The sequence below is a fragment of the Anastrepha ludens genome, chromosome 2 (genome assembly GCF_028408465.1).
Source record: "Anastrepha ludens isolate Willacy chromosome 2, idAnaLude1.1, whole genome shotgun sequence".
Taxonomy (NCBI): Eukaryota; Metazoa; Arthropoda; class Insecta; order Diptera; family Tephritidae; genus Anastrepha; species Anastrepha ludens.
In genome coordinates this window covers 141504685-141530831 of record NC_071498.1, presented here as the reverse complement: position 1 = coordinate 141530831, position 26147 = coordinate 141504685, and the positions used below count along the sequence as shown (strand labels likewise).

The 26147-nt window shown below is 37.8% G+C and overlaps 1 protein-coding gene across 1 annotated transcript in view; it reads right to left on the bottom strand.

Annotated features, from left to right (window-relative positions):
• Positions 1 to 1362: 1362 nt before the first annotated feature.
• LOC128855461 (protein timeless homolog) overlaps positions 1363 to 26147 on the bottom strand; it is a 163465-nt gene continuing 138680 nt past the window's right edge. The window contains exons 9-10 of the mRNA XM_054090387.1: positions 14487 to 14620; positions 1363 to 1447 (exon numbers count right to left, since the gene is read on the bottom strand). Coding sequence (XP_053946362.1) covers positions 1363 to 1447; positions 14487 to 14620 — 219 coding nt within the window. The remainder of the gene's footprint in view (positions 1448 to 14486; positions 14621 to 26147) is intronic.

Below are 26147 nucleotides of genomic sequence, written 5' to 3'. Positions count from 1 at the left end.
AAGACGAGTGGATTTCACTGAAACGCTCATCCCAGCTTGCAGATTCTGTTGGAAACTTCTCTTGGAATAAGGAGACCGCCATGTACTTTAAATATGTATTAACAATAAGTTCCACAGTGCGTAATAGCTCGATGGTCTTGGGACTAAACAAAATATCCAAAAATAATCATATGACGTGGGTATGCATCCTTTGTTCGGTATTTAGGCCGTGCTTCTCATGCGATTTGTGATATTTGTGAAATTTTTGTATTTTCTATTTTAAAAGAATCTTTTTCATAGTCGATATTGTGTGGATTGTGTGACCTAATCAGATAGAGGTATGGCAGCCACCCAAAATAGGCTCATTGTGAAGGCCAAAAGTGCTAGATTTTGACAAATCTCGCCATCCTCCATATGAGTATATACACATTCGGACTGTTATATAAAAAATTTTTCAGGGAAGGCAGATACTTTGATGCTGTAGACCTTGAGTCCGTACCGAGATCTTTTCCAGCGACCCATAAAAAAACGAAAACGACAACAGACCAGGGCGAAACGCAAAAGCGTTCCTTTTGCTACTCTTTCTTAAAAAAAAATCACACTTTGTCGATGTGAGCAGGCCGTGTCGGCTCGTTCGATATTGGCGCGGCAAACAACTAGACTGCAGATTCTTGTAGTCAATGACGAGCTAGAGACAGTGATGTTGGTCAAGATGGCAACACAAAGGTATAGCCTTAAACACCCTCACGAGAAATATGTGGTCAACCAGCGAGAAGTGGGACACAGTTCGAGCTTTTGCAGAAAAAATCGTTACGCGTCTCCGCCATATCGCTTGGGCGCGAAACGCACGGCAACAATCAATAGCACTCGTAGCAGCACCAGACGGAGCATCACCATTAGCAGCAGTGCAGTGGAGGCTGACGGGCCGACGACAACCACACACACACTTGAATCAAGGACTCGCAATGATGTACTACTTGACGTAGAGACACAAGAAGACGCGCCTATAGCATGAAGCTGGCTACAAATATGGTGGACACAGACGTGTGTGAATAGAATTGATTCCTTTTATGGATGCCTTTCTGGGTCCTCTCGAAGTAATGCAGAAAGTAGTGCCGGGAAGAAGATGAGTGATTGTTGGCCACTACACTACACTACCACTCGACGCAGTAGACGACGGTCGCTGCAAGTGCAAAGGCATTCTGATTCCTACATACAGGTAACCCACCAAAAAAACACTAAAGCTTTGCTGAACAAACTACCTGGCAACACAAATTTTATGAATGAAATCCAGAATATACACATTTAACTAATAAGAAAAATTAAAAAAAAAACACTTAAATTTAAATTTCACAGTTTCAAGAAAAATAAACTTTTAGTTACTTACCTGGCGGCCCGCAGTAGCGCAATCGCCTTTTCAAATTGCTGATCGCGCAAAAACCGATGCAAACGCAACATACAGTCTTCTCTAAAAAGGTATAAAAAGGTAGAAGAGAAAATCAAATTCCAATTTAAAAATGAAAAAAAAACAGAAATAAACATAAAAGGAAAATCAAAATTAATTTAAACTACACGAAATGCAAAATCGGCACAATAATGTAGAAGGGCATAGAAACAATACAACATAGAAACCTAAAAAGACTATAAGGCGTGCACAACCACACACACACACACATATGCAATAAAAATGTTCACAGATATTCAAAGGATTACAGCTGAAGGTATGACGGATAAATGTTTTAGTGGGTGGCATGCAATAGAATAAGATTTCAGCAATAAATACACATACACACGAATATAAGTTTACACTGCATACAAAAATTTCACGCACAGTAAAGATGGTTTTTCAAATCGAAACTAAATGAGCGCCTTTATAGAGATTTGTAATGCGAATTTAAGAATAATATTATTTAATTTTTTTTTTTTTTTGCACAAATCGCCGTATGGACGGAAATTAAAATTTGAATTGTATAAACCCCGTACATCTGGCCCATACATCAACCCCCAATCTGCCGTGCTTTTTTTCAAAAAATTTTGGATAAGATTAAATGCTCTATGTGCAGCAACAAGTTTGATAGAGTTCAAGGAAGAAGTTTCTTCTGAAAAAAGAATTACTCGCAGTAGGCAACGCCGCTACTTCAAAGATTATAAATTAACGCATTTTTTTCTTTGATTTCAAAGCGTATACTAAAATTGCGCAAAATTGTTTTACGAAGTACGCAACAAAATTTAAATTATGCAGTTTAATAGTCCAATGAATTTAGGTATAAAAACAGATTCCCTTTTTTTGCGATGGTCTTTTACATTTTCTCCATATAGGCAAAATTTCAACCATTCTTTATATGGCAGAAAATGCATAACACCGTCAACAAGAAAAATTATCAAAAATCAACGCGAATTCAGAGCCACTTGATACTGGCACAATATTATACCACAATTGAAGGAACTATTAAACTGCATACCGAGAATTTGAAAAAAAATTATTTTAAAAATTTGAAATTTTTATGAAAATCTGTTGAATTTTTCAAAATTTTATGTAAAGTTTAAAACTTTGGTTTAACTAATATAAACAATATTTTTCTAAAAAAAGAGGCAAAAAATTAATAAAATTAGGGGGCCCTTATGAATTTCCGATTTTTAGAAACCCTTTTCAAAAAAAACTTGAGGTCCCTTTGAAAAAAAAAAACACCGCACGTTAAATCATTAAGATAAGAAAACTAAAACGGCGATGGATTGGCCATATTCAGCGCAGATCCGCTCCATTAACCTGAGATGGAATGAAAGTGATGGAGTGAAAGCTTTGGCGTACAATCGACCCGAATGGAGAAATCTTGTTGTGGCCTTTTGTTCCAACTTGGAACCTTCTTCTTCTTAATTGGCGCGATAACCGCTTTAACAAAGCGAGTTTCTCGTGCTAACCGAAACCAGTTGGACACACCAAGTGAAGTCAAGTCTCTTTCCACCTGATGTTTCCAACGCACAGGAGACCTTCCACTTCCTCTGCTACCACCAGCTGGTATCGCATCTAATACTTTCAGAGCCGGAGCATTTGTATCTATTCGGACGACATGACCCATCCAACGAAGACGCTGGATCTTTATTCGCTGCGTACCGTCACCAACGTGTAAAGGTCCAAAAATCTTACGCAGAATCTTTCTCTCAAACGCTCCAATATCATCGGCATACGAACCTTAAGATACATAAATATGTACGAGCGCGGTTCAATAAGTACCCGTGCTTGAAGACAGAGGGCGTTCCTGAGGGAGGTTGGTGTTAGCATCGGGTGCTGCCATCTATCAAACAAAGGCAAAACAAATTCCGGACTGATTGATAGGGTTAGTTTGGATTTGGAGCTATTCGAGTGAGACGTGTTTTGTGATTTTCGCTAGGATGGAAAAAGAGCAGTTTGGTTCGGTAAATCGATTTTTGTTTTTAGATGAGAAAAATTCGAGGAGATAAAAGCAAACTTGGGCGCGGTCTATGGGGACGCTTCGCCATCTATGCCCACAGTTATTGGTTCAACGATTTTAAGCGTGGGCGACTGCTGATCGATTGATGATGAGGGCCGACCACAGCACGCTCGGCAGATGTGGTTACCGAGGAAACCGTTCAAGAAGTCCACGACATGATTCTCGCTGTTCGACGATTGACAGTGCACGAAGTAACAGAGGCCATAGGTGTGTCGATCGGAACGGCAATTAATATTTTACATGATGTGTTGGCGATGGAAAAATTGTTGTCCCGATGGGTGCCGGGATTGCTCACAAGCAACAGCAAGTGGATACGGCGTTAACTTCGAATCAGTTTGGAGCAATTTAAGCGGGATCCGAATTTTTGCGTCGTTTTGTCACCGTTGATGAAACCCGGATTCATTATTAGACAGCAGAAACTAAGCAACAACAAAACAGTGGATTCATTCCAGTGAATCTGCTCCAAAGAAGGCGAAGACAATCCCATTGGCCGGAAAAGTCCACATGGATTTTTTAGAAAAAGGAAGAACCATCTCTGGACAATACTACAGTGAGTTACTGGATCAGTTTCACAAAAAATTTAAGGAGACACGACCGCATTAGGCGACGAAGAAGGCGCTGTTCCACCACGACAATGCACCATCACATTCATCCGGAGTTGTCGCCACCAAATTGCACGAATTGCGTTATGAATTGCTCCCGCAAAGCTCTATTCACCCGAACTGGCTCCCTGCGCCTTTTTCTTGTTCCCTAATATAAAGAAATGGGTCGCGGGAAAAAATTTAGTTCAAACGAGGAAGTCATCGGCGAGACCGAGGCACATTTTAAAGAGTTCGACAAATCCTATTTTTTGGAGGGGTTTAAAATATGACTGGAACGTAGAGAGAAGTGGATCTTTCTAAAAGGCTGTGTTGAAAAATAAAAAATTAATTAAAAAAATGGGGGTATTTATTAAACCCTCTTCGTATGGTGAACACAAGCGTACGAGCATAACTGACTGCCAGTATCTTCCCGGCTAACTCAGTATTTGGAAAACTTCAATCCTTTTAATTTTGAACTTTGTAGTATACTTTCAAAATTATTAATATTATTATCATATTTTCCGTTTATTTTCATGAATAAATTATAGAGGAATAATTTATAATAGTAAACTTAAAGCTAAGATACCAGCAGCTAGACGCCATCATCTTTCAAATTTATTTGTCAACATTACTGAGGTACGTTGAATTTTGTGTGGCAGTGTACATTCTGGTGTATTTACTTTATGGGCTACTACAGTGTTTGTATGTAAATATGTAGGTATATGGATATATAGGTAGGTGACGTACCGGCAGGTAAACAAAGCCAATTAAATTATAACAGGAATTCAATTTTCCAAATTTGCCGAAAGTGCACAAGAAAGGATGAAAAAATGACGGCAGTAGGTCCACAAAAAATTAAAACAACCATAGTTTATAAAAGCTTCTTTGTAAGAGGTGGATTTACAGATAAACGAATACCAGCTTGATCAAAAAGTTCCCGGAGAAAACGCCAGATGATGCACTAAGTGAACTGCTTTCACTTCTGTTTTTTACAGTGAAACTTCTTAGGCGTCCATGGACGAGCGAGAATGGAGAATAAAATTTCAAGGCTATGCAACGTTTTGGGCATTTTCGTTCCGCGAGAGAGAAGAAAGATATAACGTACAGGAAAAGGAAGAGAGAGAGCTATACCCTATATATATCTAAGGTAGTGTATAGGTTATTTTTCCTGAGTTTTTCCTTGTGGTTGCTAATTTCTAGTGAGAAATAACACTGCCTACTTTTTGGCGCTTGTTTGTTGGTGCCTACTTTTTGGCGTTATATTTCCTTGGTCCATACTGCTTGGGGCGTTTTTGGTCCCTATTTTTTGGCGTGTTTTGGCGCCTACTTTTTGGCTCTTATTTCCGTTTCTTGGCTGGTGCTTGTGCGTACTATAAAGTGCTATCCATTCCGGCCTCGGATTTATTGGTTTGCCTTGTGGTAATTTGTGCCGTGGCTGCGGTCCTGGAATCGCTGCGTTTGTGCGGGGTTGCCACGGCTTGTGTCCGGCGTTTACCTACACCGGTCGACCCTTCTCCGTGTAAGTTTTGTCTATTTGTATTTGCTGCAAATGTTGGGAGTTTATTTAGATATATATTCTTTCTCTCTCTGGTCTCTCCCTCCTTCTTTGTCTGCCTTGAAAGTTTCACTTCGGTTATGTTTACTAAGCTGGTTAGGTTGCCACATCTGTGATTCACGTTCCCACCAAGATTTAATCATCATTGCTTGACATTTGTAAAAGTTGCACCATCTTGAGTAAATGTACCTCTGCAAGTTCTTAAAATGGATTTGAATTTACAACAACAAGTTCGTATTAAGTTTTGCGTTAAAAATGGGTTCAATGGTGGGAGAACCTTAGAAATGTTGAGAAACAGTTTCGGTAATGATATTCTAAATAAAACAGCCTTTTACAAGTGGCATGAAGTCTTCAGCAAAGATCGTGTGTCCATCGAACGTAGTGGTAGGCCATCGACATGGAAAACTGATGAAAACATCAATAAGTCAAAGAAAAATTGATCAATAACCGGAATATTAACCACCAGAAAGCTGGAAGAGGATTTGAACATTAGCTATGGATCCGTTCAGGGTCTTATAGTTACTGATTTTGGTTAGCGCCGTGTTGCAGCAAAGTTGGTCCCAAAAATCTGAATTTCCTACAAAAGAGGGACCGCGCTGATATCGCCAAAGACATGATTTCCAAGGCTGCATTCGAACAAACATTCATCGAACGCATTGCTGCATTACTGGAGACGGGACGTGGGTTTATGATTACGACATGCGGTCCACACAACAGGCGAGTGAGTGGAGAGCTCCGAATGAACCCAAGACCAAAAACCCATGTCGTTTTCAGTCGAAGAAGAAAGCCATGCTCACGGCTTTTATGGATTACAGCGATATTGTACACCACGAATTTTTGGTCAAAAGATCAGACAGTTAATAAGGGCTGTTATTTGGGCGTTATGACACGTTTACGTCAAGGGATTCGCCAAACCAGAGAAGATTTGGGGGGAAACAAGTTGTGAATTTTTCACCAAGAATTTTTGACCAAGAACGCAACGAAAGGAGAATAAAAGGAAATGCAGAATGAATTAGGTTAGGTTAGGTTGAAGCGGTGGTCCTGTGGGACACACTTGAGCTTATAGCCCATTGTGATGCCGCGCCAATTAAAAAAGGCGTACCTGTATGTCCTCCATGTACATGCATTAAGGATTGGTGCATTCTTTGCCGGCGGGGATCTTAGCAGTAAGTAGTACTTTTCTGAAGGCTGCTCTTGGATCCACGTAGTCATCTCTGATTCCTTCTTCTGTTCTTTGCTCGGTGGTTTGTTTTTGATTTTGGGTATTCATAATCAATTCTTTTGAGTCCCGCTTTCAGGCCGCTATACTTACACGAAAGTGCAGTTTCCTTAAGTGTCCCCATGGTTATCTATGCGAGCAGGGAGGCCATGCGAAGGTTGCTCTACGCTTCATGCGCAATAGAGTTCAGAGCCAGGACAGGAATTAGTCAGGATTTCTCAACTGAGCCTGCACCACCAACTTAATTGTGACGTGCAAGGAACGTACCTGAAGGCTTGCCAGAGTTTTAACGGGACGGAGACGATTGTAACACTAGCCTATCAGCCATTTAGGTGAGGTGTCACCCGTACTGAGGTGTTAAATAATACTTTTACCAACCCATAGACTTCTTAATCTAAGAAAAAAAAATAAAAATAAAAAAATTAAAAATATTCTTAGAGTAAGAAGTCTATGGGCGGGTGAAAGTAGTATTCTATCACCTCAGTACAGGATGGTGACACCTCACCGAAATGGCTGATAGGCTAATTTTTCCAGTATACCGTAATCAGGAGCTTCACAAGTGAGCTTTACAGCCGTGCCGTTGGAGTATATGAGGCCTCTCGAGCCGAGCCCCTTCCTCTTTTGCCGGATTTTAATCGCCTCTTACAACAGGCGTGCCTTACCGCGGATATATTCTTTCCCCAAACGCCCTCAAACAAGCTCTCGATTGTTTTTATATTACAAATTTACTCTGTTACATAAATAACCCGAAAACAAAAACAATATCTCACACTTTACAGTGAAATTATTTTTATGGCGACATCCTGTAGTTATGAGGATGTATATATGTATGTAGGCTACTTGTTTATTTATGTGTTTGTGTATGAAGAAAAAAGGAAAAGCTTAAGCACGGATTGATTTTCTGTTTCATCTACTCAAATCAAACACAGCTCCTAATGTAAGCTACTAAAAAATTTACTTAGAAATGCAGCAAAAAATTCGACGAAAAACCAAAGTATTGCTATCGAACTGCTAAAAGGGACGAAGGCAAATAGTTGCCAAAGCCTTACATGAATTAAGCAATCATGAAAAGCAATACACTTACTAGGTATACCATATATGTATATGTGTCTGTGTCTTAAGGCATCATCACTGGGCATACTCGTATTTTAGTGGTATGAAGTGAATGTTGAGCAGGGAAACAAAAGAAATACGAAGCATGTAAAATGTGCACGGGATGTTATTAAGGAAATGCTGAGCGTGTTTGCCTCTTCCATTGACGTTTAGCATAGGTCAAATGTTTGTAGGATGCAGGCAGCTTCAGATTTCAGAGGAAAAAATCAAAAAATAAACGAGAATGTGAGTTAACTGGTAGAGATGTGTTTAAGTTTGGACAAAACAGAACCTTAGTATATTACACCGCATTACACACATTCTGTCCTATGAACCAAATATAATATACTTTTTCGGAAAGGGGATAAAAAATAAAAATAAACGTGTATCGGCGATTTTCATGTACACGTAACATTTTTTTTTTTTGTATTTTATAACTTTAAAGGAGCAATTCTTGTATGCATATCTGTATGTATAGCCACACGATCTCAGGATTAGCTTAACGGATTTGAATGAAATTGGGCCCACAGATAGTGTATCACATTTCTAGACTTTTCCCCTAGGTGTTGCCACTGACAATGTTTCACAGGGTTGCCACCTGTTCGAAATTAAAAAAAAAATTGCATGAGATATGCCGATGTGGGTATCAAAAGAAAGGTATTTCACTCCGCATTACAATAGAGATATAAAACCCCGATTTTTTTTATTTATTTTATTATATTAAAATTAAAAATTGTTACATTAAAAATTTTAATGCTTTTAAAGAAACGTAGGCCTTTTATTTTTGCGTTAGTACGCATTTGTGTCAGTATCGCGACAAATAGACCAACAGCATTTGCCAAGCATATGCGTAATGTCTTGTCCTTTAAAGCGCTTTTCAATAGCCGCAATGTCCTGATGGGACCTTTCGTCATATTTATCGCTACAAGCTCCTAAATCACCAGGGAAATAATCTAAATGATTGTGAAGGAAATGGATCTTTAGCGACATTAATATGCCCATTTCGCCATATGCCGAAATCATTTCTGCAACAATATTTTTATAATTGTCAGCTCGTTTGTTGCCAAGAAACTGCTCAATAACGGCAACTGTGCCTTTCCATGCACGTCGTTCGATAGCATTCAATTTTGATGAAAATTCATAACTTAGAACTATTTTTTTTATCTGCGGACCCTTGAAAACACCTTAAATTATACACATCATTCGGAACTTCCGGAACTGTAACAAACACACAAACGGCACAGAGTGTGTTGTATGAAACAATAAATTAAAGGTTAATAAGTTGTTTAAAAATTTGGAGTCCCTTCAAGTTATGCCGAAAATTTAGAAAAAATTTGTTTTTTTTTTTAGAAAAAAAAATTCAAGAAAATCTGAGAATTGATAAAAAAAAATTTTTTTAATTTTACATAAAAACATTTCCACGAGTCTGCCTGCAGAAATTCAGCGCGATTGGATCACGGAAAAAGGGTTAAAAATTGATCCAAACTTTTTCACACAGGCGGACTACGAGCTCTATATTTTATACATAAAAAAAAATTCTGACGTGTACATGAAAATCGCGGATACGTGTATTTTTATTTTTTCTCCCCTTTCCGAAAAAGTATATTTGGTTCATAGGACAGAAAAAAAGTCAGTTTTTGTAACGCAGTGTTATCATAGTCATAGTCTTAAAAGGCCAAGGATGAAGTTGGGTTGAATTATTGTGGTAGTCCATTTAGGAATTTTAAATCACAGTGTCACTTCATCCAACTATCTGGAACATCGAGTACAGCAAACTTAAATTTAAAAGCAGGGTGAAAGAAACAGTCTGCTAAACAAGAAAGGGCCAAATGGGGTAATTATGAATAAACTTTATAAATTTCAAATACTAACAGAAATCTTTCATCCATGAAGAAGTTCTGGAAAGTCATCAAAAACGAATGTTTTATTACTCTACTTCAATCTGTAATGTTTGTGACCTTAATGCCTTGCAGTAAAGCGGCCTTAAAATGACCATTCATAATTAACCCCAAGTTCATATTTACCCCAGTTTGTATGGGGTAATTGTGAACATTGATTCTCGTCTTGGGATGAGATACTTGAAAACCAAGATTAGTTACACTGCACGATTACCATAATTTCCCGGAATGTAATTCATATTTCATAAGACAGCCATGCCACTAACATATACCGACGACTTCGACTTATCGGCGAACCCAAACGCGCTGTATGCTCGGCACATTCCAGTCTAAAGAGCGAGGTAAGCAATGTAGGTGAATGAGGGCAAAATAAAGTACCTACTAGCAACATACAGGACTTCCCGCGTCAATTGAAGTCGGGAATGACTTTGTCTACCTTGGGGCCGGCATTGACAACAGAAATGACGCCAGCCTGGAGATCAAGTGGAGAATAACTCTTGCCAACAGGTGCTAGTTTACGCTCAGAAGGCAATTGAGAAGTAGAGCTCTCTCTCTCGAAGGACCAAACTGTCATTTTACAAAACGCTCTTCATTACCGTCCTGCTATAAGGCACCGAAGCAAGGACGATATCAACAGCAGATGAAAAAGATTTGGGAGCCTTCGAGAGAAAAATTCTACGTAAGATCTTTGACCCCCTCCACGGTAGTGAGGAGCACCGCAAACGGTGGCACAGCGAGTTGTATGAGCTGTATAGGGGCATGGACATTGTTAAGGTAGTAGCCCAGTGCGACGGGTTCAAAAAATCGATTTTTGTTTTTACATTTTTCGGGAGAAAAATATCTTTAAAATATATTATAAAAATTTCAGACAGAAATTTTAATTATTTTTAAAGTTATAGCTAAAATAAGAAAGCGCGCCGTAGTGTGTATGAAAGCGTGTGACACGCCAGCAGCAGCTGTTGTCGAAACTTTAAACGCGTTTTTCTCAAAACCATGTTTTCGAAATTTCGGGGAATCACTGATTCAAAACTATTCAACCAATTTGACTAAAAATTTAACCCGTTATTCTAGACACACATATCTAGGTCCAGGACCTTTAAAGCATTTAATTTTTTAATAATAATCAATCTATTTAATTAATACAATTTATGAAGAAAAAAATTAGATTTTGAGAACTTTTTTCACAAGTCCGCCATTTTGTTCTTGTTTTTGCGTATATTTTATTTTCGGGACCTAAAATAAAGTCTACAGAATAATAATTTCTTTGAATTTTTTATTTCAGATGACTTTGGAAGGCTGTGTGTTTCCTCGAACCAACTCATCTTTTTTTAAGGGCTCCACTTTGACGGCAAAATTTTTAAACAAATTAATAAAAAATTAACTTAAAATTTTTTTTTTTATATACTTCAAAACACCAACAAAAACATGTAAAAACTTTAAAACGATTGCATTTTATTTTCTATTTAAAAAAGATTCTTGAAAAAACGTCGAAATTTCGGTCGTTACACCGGACCACTACCTTAAGCGTGTCAAAAAACACAGCGGCTACGCTGGCTTGGTCATGTCAACCGTATGAAAGAAGATGCTCCATCTTCATAGATATGGTAGCCCAAAACGAAAAGCCTGCCGAGGAAGACCATATCTCCGTTGGAAGGACCAAGTGCGGCAGTGCGGCCTGCCTTCACTTGAGATTTTCAACTGGCCCCAACGAGCGCAAGGCAGAAATATCGGGCGCATCATTTTGGATTCGGCCAAAGTAAGTAGTTCATATTTGCCCCGAGATTCACCCAATCTGAGGTTAAAGTTATCCGAAAATCATGATTTAAACAAAAACCGCTTTGGTTTGAAGATCAAAACATACATTTTCGTAAATACCCAGTTAATGGGGCGGTCAAACAACGAGAACTTTTCCACACATCACTGCTTTTTCACATTCACACTGCCACTGAACTTATAAATATCTCCTTTTGCTGACTCGGCTTTTGGTGGTACCGAATTCGACCTCCTTTACAAAAATAAATCCAGTGTTTCCAGATGCTCAAACTCAAAAAAATTTTCTGAGGGAATTATTTCTCCTGGTAGGTAGTTATCGTTCCGCTGCTTATTGGAAGAACAGGCTCCTCATTTCTATTTTCACTATCATCGTTCTCATTGTGTGTTTCTGGTTGAATATTTTGCTAGATGATGGCTTTCCGTTGTTTGTACCCGGTCAGGTCATGTGGATGAAAGAAATTTTCGATCATTTTACTTTCATCAACTAGAAAGAACCTAATTGACTCGAAGCCTTCCACAGTGTTAACCATTCTTATTTTATTCCAAAACTGTCTTAGTATGCTGAAAGTTTTTGCTTTACCAATGGAAAGCAAGAGTTTGTCCCATTCTGCCGTCATTGGGCCAAAACCAAACTTGTCCAGTGATTGGAGTTGATCGATTAGGTGGGAAGGGAAATTGATGAAGATGGTTAGAGTTCTTGTGTTGAGGCAGTCACGAAATTGCACACGCAACACAATGATTTTTTACTTTTCGCAGATATAAACTTTGATAATAACTGGAATGGCGTAATCAGTGTTGTGAAACTCGCGGAAAACAGATGTTAACTATCAATCGAGTGATGAAGCATCACAATTTAAGGCCTTTCGGTTTCTGCACTGCCCATAGGAGCTCTAACGGCGTTTGTTCGGAATTATCCCATGTTCATATTTACCCTAGGTGGGGCAAAATTAATCAACCTTTTGGAAGATTTATAACTTTTGCAAATGGTAAGTCAATCATATTTGGGGCTTGTGAACGGGACAGCTTCCGTATACAAGCAGACAGGTAATGGAGTGCGAAAATATTACAGTAAAGGTATCCATCACTCAAAATATACAATATATATATTTTTTTTTTATGAAAAAGTTATCAAAAACCAAAATTGGTTGAACAATTTGTAGTATCTCAGTATTTTTGCCAGGTTTTCTATTTTTCCTTTTTTCTTAATGTTCTTTACTTTTTTTTATAGAAGTATAGTTCATTGTCTAAAAATCTACATAAAACCAAAGTTCAAATTTCATACAAAAATTAGAAAAATTAAGCAAATATTTATTCAGGCTTAAAAAAACTTCGAAAAATTTTTTCGACAAGTTCTGACTATTTATTTATTTGATTTTTAATTTAAATGATTTTTATTACAAAAATATAGTTAATTTTATAACAAAGACCACAATAATCCAAGTTTGAAGTAAAATTCGACAAATGTTCCTAAAAGTTTAAAAAATGTTAATCAGATTGAAACAAAAAAGTGTACGCAGTTTTGTAGATAAATAAATTTTAATATAAAAGTGCAGGTTTTGTGTTGATAAAACAAAGTTGATATAATTATTTTTTCCTTGATGGCATTGCGCATTTTTTTTTCATATAACAATTCCACGAACTTTTTTTAATAGAGAAAATAGGCAACAGCGTCAAGTAAAAAATTCCAAAAAATCAACGAGAATTTTAAGCCACTTTAACTTGCACTTTGTTAGACTAAAATTTAATGATCTACAAAACTGCATGTCAATTTTTTCCGCTTATCTGATTAAAAATTTTGAAATTTTAAAAAATTTGTTTTTATAGATCATTGAATTTTAATATAACGAAGTGAAAGTTTGAAGTTACTAATCAATACTGTTAATATTATATAATTTTTTTCTTTATGGTATTGCGCATTTTTTTCATATTACAGGCCCAGGAAATTTTTTACTAGAGAAAATAGGCAACAGCGTCAAGGAAAAAATACGAAAAATGAACGACAATTTTAAACCACTTTAAACTTGCACTTTGTTATACTAAAATTTAATAACCTATAAAACTGCATGCCTATGTTTTTTTTTAGTTCTGATCAAAAATTTTGAAATTTTTATAAACATTTTGTTTTATAGATCACTAAATTTTAATATAACAAAGTGGAAGTTTGAAGTTGCTAGAATATACCGTCAAAATAATTTTTTTTCTTTACAGTGTTGCGCATTTTTTTTTTCATATAACAAGTTAGAGAAAATAGGCAACACCGTCAAGAAAAAAAATACCAAAAATTAACGAGAATTTTAAGCCACCTTAAACTTGCACTTTGTTAGACTAAAACTTAATGATCTACAAAACTGTTTTTTCTTTATGGTATTGCGCATTTTCGCCATATAACAAATCCACGAAAGTTTTTTAGTAAAGAAAATAGGCGACACCGTCAAGGAAAAAGTAACAAAAACGAACGAGAATTTCGAGCAACTTCACACCAACACTTTGTTATAATAAAATTAAGTGATCTATAAAACTGCGTATCTACTTTTTTTAATTCTGATTAAAAATGTTGAAATTTTTATAAAAATCTTCAAATTTTTATGAAAATTCGTCGAATTGTACAAAGTTTGAAACTTTGATTATTATGCGTTTTGTTATAAAAGGAACTTTTTTTATAAAAAAATAATTTCAATTAAAAAATGTATAAATAAATAATCAAACTTTCTCAAAATTAAAAAAAACAAAAAAACAATTTCTAGGGCTGTATATCACATTTTGTGTAAATGGAAAAAAATCCAATTAACGTACCTACATCAAAGTATTCACACGAAGTTTGTAATAAACAGAAGCATACACACACACATACACGTGTTTGAAGCTTTAATACAAAATAACTTTAATAAAATTTGATTCACATATCCACAAATAGCTTACTTTTGATCATCGATGCTTTTCTCAGCTGCCGCATCGAATGGCAATGGTTGCTCTTCCTCTGGCAACTGGACCTCAGTGGTGAGTGCTTCACTTACTTCAGCGGCGATTTCAGCCCATTTAGTTGACAATTCCTCCTGGAAATAGGGAATAAAATTTAAATAGCAAAATTGTTAAAATTTTTTTTTTTTTTCAAAAATAAAGCACAATTGGTTGTGTGCTCATAGAACATTTTGTAAAAAATAAAAGCCAGCATTACAATTATCATTTTTATAGCAACTGAATGTTTGATCAAACTACAAATTAGCACAAATTTTAAAGTTTGCCTTGACAAAATAAAGGAAATGGGGTGCATTTATCATCTGAAAAGCACTTACGGAAAATTAATATGATTAAAACAAATTAAAACGAGAGAAAAGTGTGAATTTGTGAAGTTTTATTTTATCATTAATTTATTGTGCTTGCATATCCGTTTTCATAATATAGTTTTTTTGTTGTTGCTTTTTTCACATACATTAGTTTACGCTTACATATTTACACGAATTGCATGTTTCTTTTTTCAATTTATGTAATTAGATTTGCTTACAAGTAAAACACCGTGAGAACAACTGCTAACTGTGAAAATAAAATCTGTGATGAATTTTCGTTTGTATTCATATACTGATTAGCAAAATACAGTATGTCAAGAATGAGTTCTGACATTGAAAATAAATTAAATTTTTCGAAAATTGCAAAACAAAAAGTGCAAAAAATAGCACTCTTTTTTATCTTTGACTTCTGTTCATACAGCTTTAGGGTGTATAGAAAAACTTGAGCTTTAGATTGCAGCAAAACCGGAAGTAAGGAAAAAAATATACATTAAGAATGTTCCGATCGGGGGTACACAACAGAGAGGGGTACTCTCTCCACTTCTGTGGAACCTGACCGTCAATAGTCTCCTTCAGGAACTGGAAAAAATTGGAAGTAAGATAATTTCAAACGCCGATGATATTGTAATAACAATCTCTAGCAAACACCTGCGAGCACTGTGAGATCTTCAACAAAGAGCTCTCAACAGACTAACACTATGGTGCAAAAGTCGAAGACTAGAAGTAAATCCAGTAAAAACTGAACTGATAATATTCCCAGAAAACATAAAGCACTTGCTCAACAAATACTTTTAGGGGGGAAAACCTTTTAAGATAACAGAAAGCGCTAAATAGGAAGCTAAATTGGGGGCTCACAGTAGCAGATAGAGTACGTAAAGCTACGGCGGCGCTGTACTCCTGCGGTAGGCTCATGGGGAAAAAATGGGGTTTGAAACCCAGAATGATACTTTGGTTGTACACAGCAGTAATTCGACCAATTCTCTACTACAGTATTGCAATATGGTGGAATGCCTTGGAGTAGGGTGTGAATATTAAAAGAGTTGACAGAGTCCAAAGACTTGCGGTGCAATGTCAATCACACCATCGAAAGCACTATAGGCATGTGATATTAAACTTCCTTCCGTTAGACCTGCAGGCAAAGTGCATTGCGCGCAGTGCAGCAATAAGGCTGAACACTTTAAGTAAGTGGTCAAGCACAGACTATGGCCTCGGTAAAATCCTGGATGCCACATTGGGGCTTCCCGGACTGGTGGACTATACAGTCCCGTCTATACTTGCCACTACAACGTTCGCGACCATCCCAGCCACGAGGGAAGAGTGGGAACAAGACATGGTAAGACAAGGCGAGTCTATCCATGTGTACACTGATGGCTCAAAGGTCGAAAACACGGTCGGCGGAGGTGTATATTCCGAGCATCTGGGGATCTCCTTTAGTTTTTGACTTCCCGACTACTGTAGTATCTTTCAGGTTGAACTGATGGCAATAATGAAATCGTGACACTGGTACAGTGTGATACGATACCTGAAGATGAAATCTACATTTTCTTTGATAGCCAGGCGGCGATAAAATCCTTCATAAAACAGTCGACAACCTCCAAGGTAGTCATGAAATGCCGCGCATCTCTGAACGAGGTGGCTGAGTCATTTCACCTAATGATAGCATGGGTTCCTGGCCATTGCGACATTGAGGGAACTGCGGAGCCGATGAACTAGGGAGACTCAGTACCGAATTGGCTGATGAGTACATAGACAATGATATACCTACCCAGCAAAACCTGCGTGCCCGAAACTCTAACACAATTACACTTTTTTATTTGTTACAAACACATATGCACGCAGGTTTTGCTGGGGCGTCTCCGAAACTCTAACACAATCGACTTTTTTTTGATTCTCCGTCACCTTTGGAAACTGTGTAAGCAGTAAGCAAACTTCATTCATATATTTTTTCTCATTTTTGCATCAATAGAAAAAAAAACAAAAAAAAAACGGCAAGTGGCTGTCAAAGCAATAAGTCAAAAAGATATCTTTTCTCTCTTTTTGATATCAAAGTAGGCCGAGAATCAAATTGTCAACCTTTGGCAAATGTGTAAGCAGCAAGCAAACTTCATTCAAATATTTTTCCTCATTTTTGCATCAGTCAAAGTAAACAAGCGCCGTAGCCGAATGGGTTGGTCCGTGACTACTATTCAGAATTGACACAGAGAACGTCAGTTCGAATCTCGGTGAAAGCAAAATTATTAAAAACATTTTTCTAATAGCGGTCGCCCATCAGCAGGCAATGGCAAAACACCGAGTGTATTTCTGCCATGAAAAAAATCTCCTCATAAACATATCATAAAACAAAATAAAATAAATGTATAAAAAAAATTTTTTTTTGTGATTCGAACCAAGGTTTTCGGATCGGAAGCCCACATTGCTAGCCGCTGGGCTATCGCGCTGTGCTGCCGGCGCTGGCCTAAAAGTTATTTTGTTCGCCGCTACGTTTATATGAAACTGGCACTGGCAAACGAATCCATATGTATGAAAGGGATAAAAAATCACACGTACACAAAAAATTTGGCACAATTTTCCCAACGCTTTTAACAAAGTGATTGTAAAGGGGCGTGGTTAGTGATAGTTTAACGACCACGCGTGGCGGTTATGTGCAGGGTAACCTGACCACCACTCTTCTTGCTGGGTAGGTATAGCCTCACATGTATCCTTGAAGACATCGTACGGAGAGCAAACGAAAGATGGCGTAATGAAGCCATCTGCAAAATCGCCCGTCAGCTGTGGTCGATTCTCAATGCTAAACGCAAGCAACTTCTACTAAAAAGAGAGCCGCACGGTCTTCACACACTAATTTCAGTTATTACGGGGCACTGCCTAATTGGTAGGCACGCCCAGAGAATTGGTGTGCAAATACATGACTTCTGCAGTAGTTGTCTAGACGAGGAAGAGGAAGAAACGATCCCGCACCTACTGTGTCACTGTCCTGTGACAATCCCTTAATGAATTAGAAGAGCTCGGCTCTGTCGGCTTTAGTACACATTGGTTTTAGGAGGGACAAGGGCTAGTTCCCCACGCGACATCACAATGGGCCATGAGCTTGAGTGCGTCCTACAGCGGCCAACCGCTTCAATCTATCCTAACCTAACCTAGTATTTGCGACATTAGCAAATAGGAGCAAAATCTTTCGGAAAAACAATTCCTGATAATGATAATCTTATTGATAATGTTCCATACCAGCGCTACGACGACCAAATATCGGTAATGTGCTTTCTTCCAAACTGTACGGCTCTAATACAGCCCATGGATCAAAACGTTATAAGGCCTACTCGACTGAGTTACAAAGAATTCCTCTTAAATCACATTGTTGCTCGTGGAGAAACTATGGATGAGTCACTGCGCAATATCGACCTGAAAACTGCAATATACTTTTTAGCTGGTGCATGGGATGCTCTTACTGCAACTTCAATTCAGTCATCGTTCCAAAAACTGTTTGAAAAAGCGTCCGACTGGTATAGTGACGAAAGCATTCCTCTTTCAATATCCAGTTCATTGCAACTTTGGTGCGGGAAGTACAACCACTGTAGCAAGTCTCCCTATCTGAAATCGACTAATGGATTGTTGAACCTCATTCGGAACACACAACTTTAATGAGGAATACTGAAACGAAGGCGTCGAAACAGCCGGTGAAGGTACTAACGAAGAGATGCTAAATACGAATAAAATTACATCGTCGGAGGAGGCAATATCAGGATGCAATATATGCTTGGATTCAGGTTCGTCATTAGATGCTCTGGTTAGTCTACCACCGCTTGATATTTTCATCATTCAAGGTCACCTGCAGGCTGAAACACAAGGGCAATCGATACGGCTCCTGTCCAGCATTGGACAACAGTGTAAGCATGGACTTCGATCCAACGATCCTCGCCATGCCCCTTGACTCCATGCCATTCAGAGTCGTGCTTGACAAGAGATAGAGTATTTTGCTGCCAGAGATTCAACTGTGGTCAAACTCAGAAAATGAGCTCGACAAACACTGTTCTTGCATTTTCACGGATGGCTCCAGGAACGTGCCCGGATCCGGCTCTGGGGTCTACGTGGATTCCAGTGGGACAAAACTGCACTTCGCTTTTCGAATGTACCCATCTGTGTTTCAGGCGGAGGTGCATGCTGTTCAAGAAGCGATAAACTTTGTTTTGGAAAACAGATGGAAACTCAGATCTATATGTGTCTGCAGCGACAGCCAAGCTGCGCTCATGACCTTAGACAGCCCTCCAATCACTTCAAGGGTAGTCGAGTGCTGTAAATCCAGGCTAAACTAAGTAGACATAACAGCCGGATGCTTGAGTCCCGGGACTCGTGGATATCGCGGGTAACGAGATCTCTGACTCTGAGGCCAACTTCCTTGACCCGGAGCCCATTCTGCAACTCCCTTCTACAGCCATCAAAGCCACGGTTAGCAAACGGGTTATTCTAACCCACAATTGAGCTTGGCAGGCTGCAGATGGACAAAACTGATGCTACTCATGCTCGAACGCCTGTCGCAGTTCCTCCTGTCACTAAGCAGAGCGGACTGTAGGAGACTGGTTGGACTGATGACAGGCCACTTTCTATGGGCAAGACATATGGAAATGGTGGGCATCTAGACAGTGCACTCTGCACAGCATGTGGAGAGGAGGATAATACTGCTGAACACTTCCTGTGCGTCTGCCCAACCTTCGCTCGAATCAGGCTTGAGGTCTTTGGCACTGGTGTATTAGGAAGCGACCACCTTGGCTTCTTCGCATCACTAGATCTACTCAGAATTCTTCTGAGGTTGAGTAGATTTAAATAAAATTAGAAAGGGAACCCGAGTGCAGTACAATGGACTTAATTGTGGCTGAGTGCTGTAGTTGCTCGTCTGTCCCGACAAACAAACAAAAAACAAAATGTTTGGATTGGAACAATGGAATCAATGTTTGCTCAAACGATGATAGCACGCTGCAGAGACTCAGAAACAGTGTGGTACTGAAAAAGCGAGTGTGTACAAATTAAACCAAAGCCGAAAATTTCTTTAATTTCAAATTAAACTTATCGGTTTAAAGTGTATTAATAAAAGTATAAACAAAAAAAATTCTCCTTTTGCGGCGTGTACCTTGAAGTTGTTCCAAAAATGGAAGGATCCACAGTTTCAAGCCGACTCCGAGCGGCAGATTTTTCATGTCAGAAATACATTCGAAGGTTTGCCATTGCTTCCCGAGGGGCGACCGTTCACAAAAAGAAGCTTTTTCTACATTTTGGCGTAGTCACTCACCAACCCATTCGGCCGTTTGGATTGCCAAAAACTTTGATTGCTATCAGTAAAAAACTAGAACTTAGTACGTGCAAAAATTGAGTTTGCACTCTATCTGTCATGTTTGAAATTAATAGAGTCGACAGAGTCGCATTTGATAGCAAGAGGTAATGGCAGTATTATTCTGCAAAATTCACAACATGTATGTATATGAAATTAAAAACAAGGAGCTCATCCTTAGGCAAATCAAGCACAGAAAGTGACGATGGTTAGGTCACACATTGCGAAAACCACCAGTTAGCATCACGAGAATGGCACTGGACTGGAACCCGCAAGGGAGCAGAGGTCGCGGTCGACCAAAAATTACTTGGAGAAGGTCGATGCTGCGCGTACTACCAGATGCCGACATCTCATGGGACGGTGCGAAAACAACAGCACAGAATCGCGTACGATGGAAGAGTTTTGTCGAGGCCCTATGCTCCCGAGAATAGTAAACAAGGAGAAACAAAAACATATGAAATTCGAAGGTTTGTTTTTGCCTGCCGAATAGCGACCGCTATAAACATTTGCCATCACACATACGTATTTCAAAACAATAGTCTTTATCCCTATTATTAAAGATTTAAATTTTATGGTCTATTTTTTCTCTTTGTTTTTGATTTTTGTACCCGTCAATAGTGCTTTTCAATTTCCAATTGCTATTCGCTTGCTTCAATTAAAACTTCTAATTTCTCTACACAAAAACCAAAACTAATTTTTGCGCCGTGTTTTCATTCTCTCTACCAAAATTTACATACTTAATTGCAGTGTTCGTGCAAAATAAAAAATAAGGTTTTGTTTTTGATAAATTTTCGATTATTTAACTGTACGTACATTTTGCTTCCGTTTTCCGCACCTTTTTATTTATTTGCATTTGAGAATTTTTATTTGTTTGGCAACGCTTGCAGCAAAACAGACTATTTTCCAGCAAATTTTTGCATTACACAATGCGCTCGCCTATAGTTAATTAAAAACAGTTACACCGATCTACGCATACATACAAATAAATATAGACACACATAAACACACACACGTGCATACTCGACAGTTATGTAAGCAATTAAAAAAACGACTATCAACTGCCATCCCGGCGATTTCATTTATTAATTCCGGTTTAATGTTGCCACGCAATTTGCTTTTGGTAATTTAAAAATCAGATGCAAAAATGAAATTATCCAAAAGAGAAATTAAATATCGTTAATAGGAAGTGCATCCGCCAAGGCTGCATGTGCTGAGTCCTTTGAGTTTTTTCAGCGTTGCGGTGGTGGACTTGGGTGCGGCGGGTGCCGTTTTTTAGAAAATCAACAACAAGGCTAATGTTGTACAAATATACATACATACATATGGATATCCCGCTAGCAAGCAAAGTGGTTTTCTATATTAAGTGGGCAGCTTATTCTAACACTTTGGGATGCACAGCAGGGGGGCTTCTCAACGACTTGCATAATGGCAGAAAAGCGAGAAATCCTATACTAATATCATTTTATTTAGCTGTTATAGTGTTGCATTTAATCTACAGTGCACCTGTGGCTGTTAAACTTCCCTGTTCTTTTCTCAAAATATTGCACTCTAACAGGGCAAATGTGCAAATATTCTACCCATTACAAAAAATGTGGGTGAAAGTTGTGCAGCTGATTTGAATTTAACAGCATACACAAGTTCGATAAATCAGCTGCGCGAAAACTCTAACTCCACAAAAAATGGAAGTAAATCAATAAATTTTATTACATTATATACAAGGTGAAGTCCAAAATAAACAAGACTGAACTAAAATAGAAACGACAGGAGCTTTGTTCTGATAACTTCGAGTTTATTTATTCAAAATAGTCCCCTCTGGCCCCGATGATATCCCGTTAATAAGTTCGCTGGGATCCATTGATTTCTATCTGGGATCAGAACATCATATTTCCTACCGAAGCTAACGAAAGGCACCCGATTGTCCACTGGCATCGAGAACAGTGTATACCGCTCCGACTACTGGCGGTAAATCTACGTCCATACAAAGTTGTCCAGAAAAAGTGCAACCACCCATTTTGGCAATGTTTGTCGTAAGCTCTAGTCTTTCGCCACTGGAGCGACACCTGTCAGCGGATTGTCTTGGTATACATCTGATGAATGCTGACTTTGAGTGCAATCCCTTGAGTGCATACCTGCAGCGGCGCTTATCAGAGAAGGCTTCATCCAAACTTTACTGGGTTATGTGTTATGTGTTAAAACCAGCGCTTGTCTTAAGATACACAAGGAGTGGACGACGCAGTTTGTGGTTACTTTCGCCAACAGGCGTCCATAGTCACCACGGTTCCAACTTTACGCAATATGCGTAAGAAACCTACATGGCTCTCAATACATGGCACTCTAAAAAAGCAACACAAAAAAGTATTGACCAAACTTTTCTAGCATCAAATTAAGGAAATCACACGACAGCGAATCACCCTGTCTGAAACCTAGTTTGGTATCAAATGGCTCGGATACGTCTTCTCCAATTTTGCCATCACATTCGGGGATACCAAATCCAAACATAGCGACATATGAGCAAATTGTTTTCGTGCCGTTGAATTTAGCTTTAAAAAGACACCTTTTTTTGCCGATTTCAAGGGTCTTTTTCAAAACATGGCGTTTTGTAAATATTAGGACAAATGTGGCTCTTTTACACGAATACCTTACAAGGCAACAACTATCGGAGGATACACGAAATTCTAAGGTTTGTAATTGTAGAAAAAAATGTAGATACCCATCAGGAACTGGAGGAAAAGCCCGCAGATTTATGGCCGCTTTACATGACTCTCGAATCGTAGCTGGCTTTTGAGCGAAACATTTTCATGGCAGAAATGCACTCAGCGGTTAACCATAGCTTGCAGGGGGGGCTGACAGCCACCGCCCACTTCACATCAACCCCAGACGTGTTTATTTGTCCGGACTGCCGCCACCACTGCACTAAATGGCCAACTATTATTACAGTTAATATTTAAATTTATCAATAAAATAAATAAAGTCCAGCCAACGCGACAAGAGGTAAACGAAACGCAGCCAACAGTTGACACAACGCAGAACGCCCGCTAGGGTAACACCGACATGGAAACGCAAGTGAATGCAGTGCGAAAGGACACAGCTGCCAATGATAGTGAATAAAATGTAAAAGGGCAAATGAAATGTAGTGAAGTGACCGAAGAAAAGTGGTAAAATGGAATGCCTCTTCTGATTGGATAGGTAACAGAGCGCAGAAGGCCAGAGGACAGATGGCAGGGCAAGCAAATACCGACATACACATACATACATATATACATAAGGTAGCCAGAGGGGCTAAGAGGAAAATACTGGCGATAGTTTTTAAATCCGCGCAATGGCGGCACATCGTGGCAATCAATCCATCAGCTGAGCGGTCAGAAGCGCGAAGGCGGCATTGGGGAAGCCATTATTGCGAGTCATTGCGCTGGTGATAAATAAATGTAAGTATTAAAAATATTTTTTTATGTGAAGGAAAGTACTCAAATATAATGTGTGTGTGTGTGTGTGTGTGTGTAAGTATAATAAATATATATATTCAGCATGCAATTTATATAGAGCATACAGCCGATGTGTATGGCGGACTTGGCCGCAGCGACGTCTCTATTAAAATTTGAATGAGCCTAAAGCTGGCGATGCGCAATTTAAAACAACAAAGCCAACAAAAACTCGCCGATATTCAGACGCAACTTCCAACGCGTACATATACTCGTATATGTACTTATATGTAGCAGGAGCGCTAGCAGGATTTTGTTTCGGGAGGGTTTTAGTATGAAATTCTCTAAATTTTTACGAAAATAAAAACAATTAAGATCGGAGTACAAAGCCTGAATTGTTTCCAAAATTAATATTTAATATTTGGATACTCTCCAAAGTTTATATTAATCAATTAATTAATAACTAATTAAAAATCATTCGAATTGCGGCCATAAGAGCTTCAATTGGCGCCTACTGCACTACACCTATAACTCACTTGACCGTAATTACCGTAAAACAATGTGGATCAATAACACAGTGCGACATCAAAAATCAAATCGCACCGGACCTTTTTTTTCTGAAAATATACCTATTCAATAGCAAAACCCTCGCTGGGTGTTTAAAAGTTAGCTCGATTTTTTTTTTTATAGCGTTTTGAAGTTTTCTATTTTCATGAGATTTTGGAGTTTTACCTGTACGCTAAATTTGACTTATAAATCGACCTTTGTTTGATTTAATCGATTTATTTTGTCATAGCTTGATGCAGAAATTTCGTACATGTACAAATAAACTTATTTTGAGAAGAACCTATATCTCAATACGCAATTTTGAATACCAAAATTTCGAAAAATTGTATGTTTTTACCATTTTTTACTGTAATTATGAAAATAATTAAAATTTCTCACTATTTCTTCTAGCAAAAATGTTGCAAAATGTACTAAAAAAGTCATTTATAAGATAAAAACATAAAACTGAACTTTAAGTTTGTTATTTTCTAAAAAAATAAATTTTTAACAAGATTTTTCTTCATAAAAATAATTTTTTTATACTCTGCTTTAAATTTTTTTTTTAAATATCTAAAAACTCTGTAAGTAAAAATATTAAATAGATTAAGTAAAAAGAATATAGACTTGAATTCTTATAATACATAACTATAACAATTTTTTGTATCATGTTCTTCTGGATTGTGCCATAGCATTGGCATTCCAAAAGGCATTCTGCTTTGTTTTTTGTGCAACCAATTAACTAAACCAACATAACAAGCTCTACACACTATGTTTGGCGCCCAAGGTACATTCAAAATAACTTCACGATCAAAATAATGTCTGTATGCCACAGTAAAATCATCACTGATTGATCCATGCTTTTCACTCGCTGGTGTGAAACGTCCACAACAATAGCAGAAAACGTTAATATTTGCAGGACAATTGTACATTTTTTATTTTCTTAATTCATAAAAAATTCACGTAAATGAAATTAATAAATTCAAATATGTTAACAAAAACCGTATTGTTCACAAAATATTTAGCGCGTCAAATGTGTTTTAGGAGTTGTTATGCACGAACCTGATCTCTCAAGACTGCTGCGATCTTAGAACAGGTAAAATCGTTGGGAACAAATTTTGGAATTTCTAAAACAAACATTTCCTGATAAGACAGACTACAACCTTCATTATACTTTTTATTTTGGAATGTGTGCTAGCCACTTTTCTATGTACTTAACAGGCTAAAAGTCTTGTGAGACCAATCATGCTTTTCACTACTCACGATCACATTTTGTTATATCCATTCATTGGAAAACCGTATCTGGAAAAAATACTAGCAAAAATAGAAAAATCTGAAAATGTGTATAACGGGTGGTTACGTATAAAATTATTTTCATAATTACAGTAAAAAATGGTAAAAACATACAATTTTTCGAAATTTTGGTATTCAAAATTGCGTATTGAGATATAGGTTCTTCTCAAAATAAGTTTATTTGTACATGTACGAAATTTCTGCATCAAGCTATGACAAAATAAATCGATTAAATCAAACAAAGGTCGATTTATAAGTCAAATTTAGCGTACAGGTAAAACTCCAAAATCTCATGAAAATAGAAAACTTCAAAACGCTATAAAAAAAAAAATCGAGCTAACTTTTAAAAACACAGCGAGGGTTTTGCTATTGAATAGGTACATTTTCAGAAAAAAAAGGTCCGGTGTGGTTTGATTTTGATGACCCCAAAATTGTCGCACAGTGTAATTGCAAATGATCAATACCCTTTAACTAAGCTAATAAAAAAAAAACGACTCAAAAATATTTCTTCAGTAAGAATTGGCTATGCTTATCATTAGGTATTCCAATGAATAATAAGCAAATATCGTCTGTTAAGTTTCCCAGTTAGCAGATCGAGTCACTTATTGGAAGTGAAAAATGTTTAACATAAGTCAATTCAAAGTACATTCATTGACAGGGCAAAGTGTTGGCAAAGTAGAACAGAAATAACGAATTCGACTTGTTTCATCCTGTGCTGACG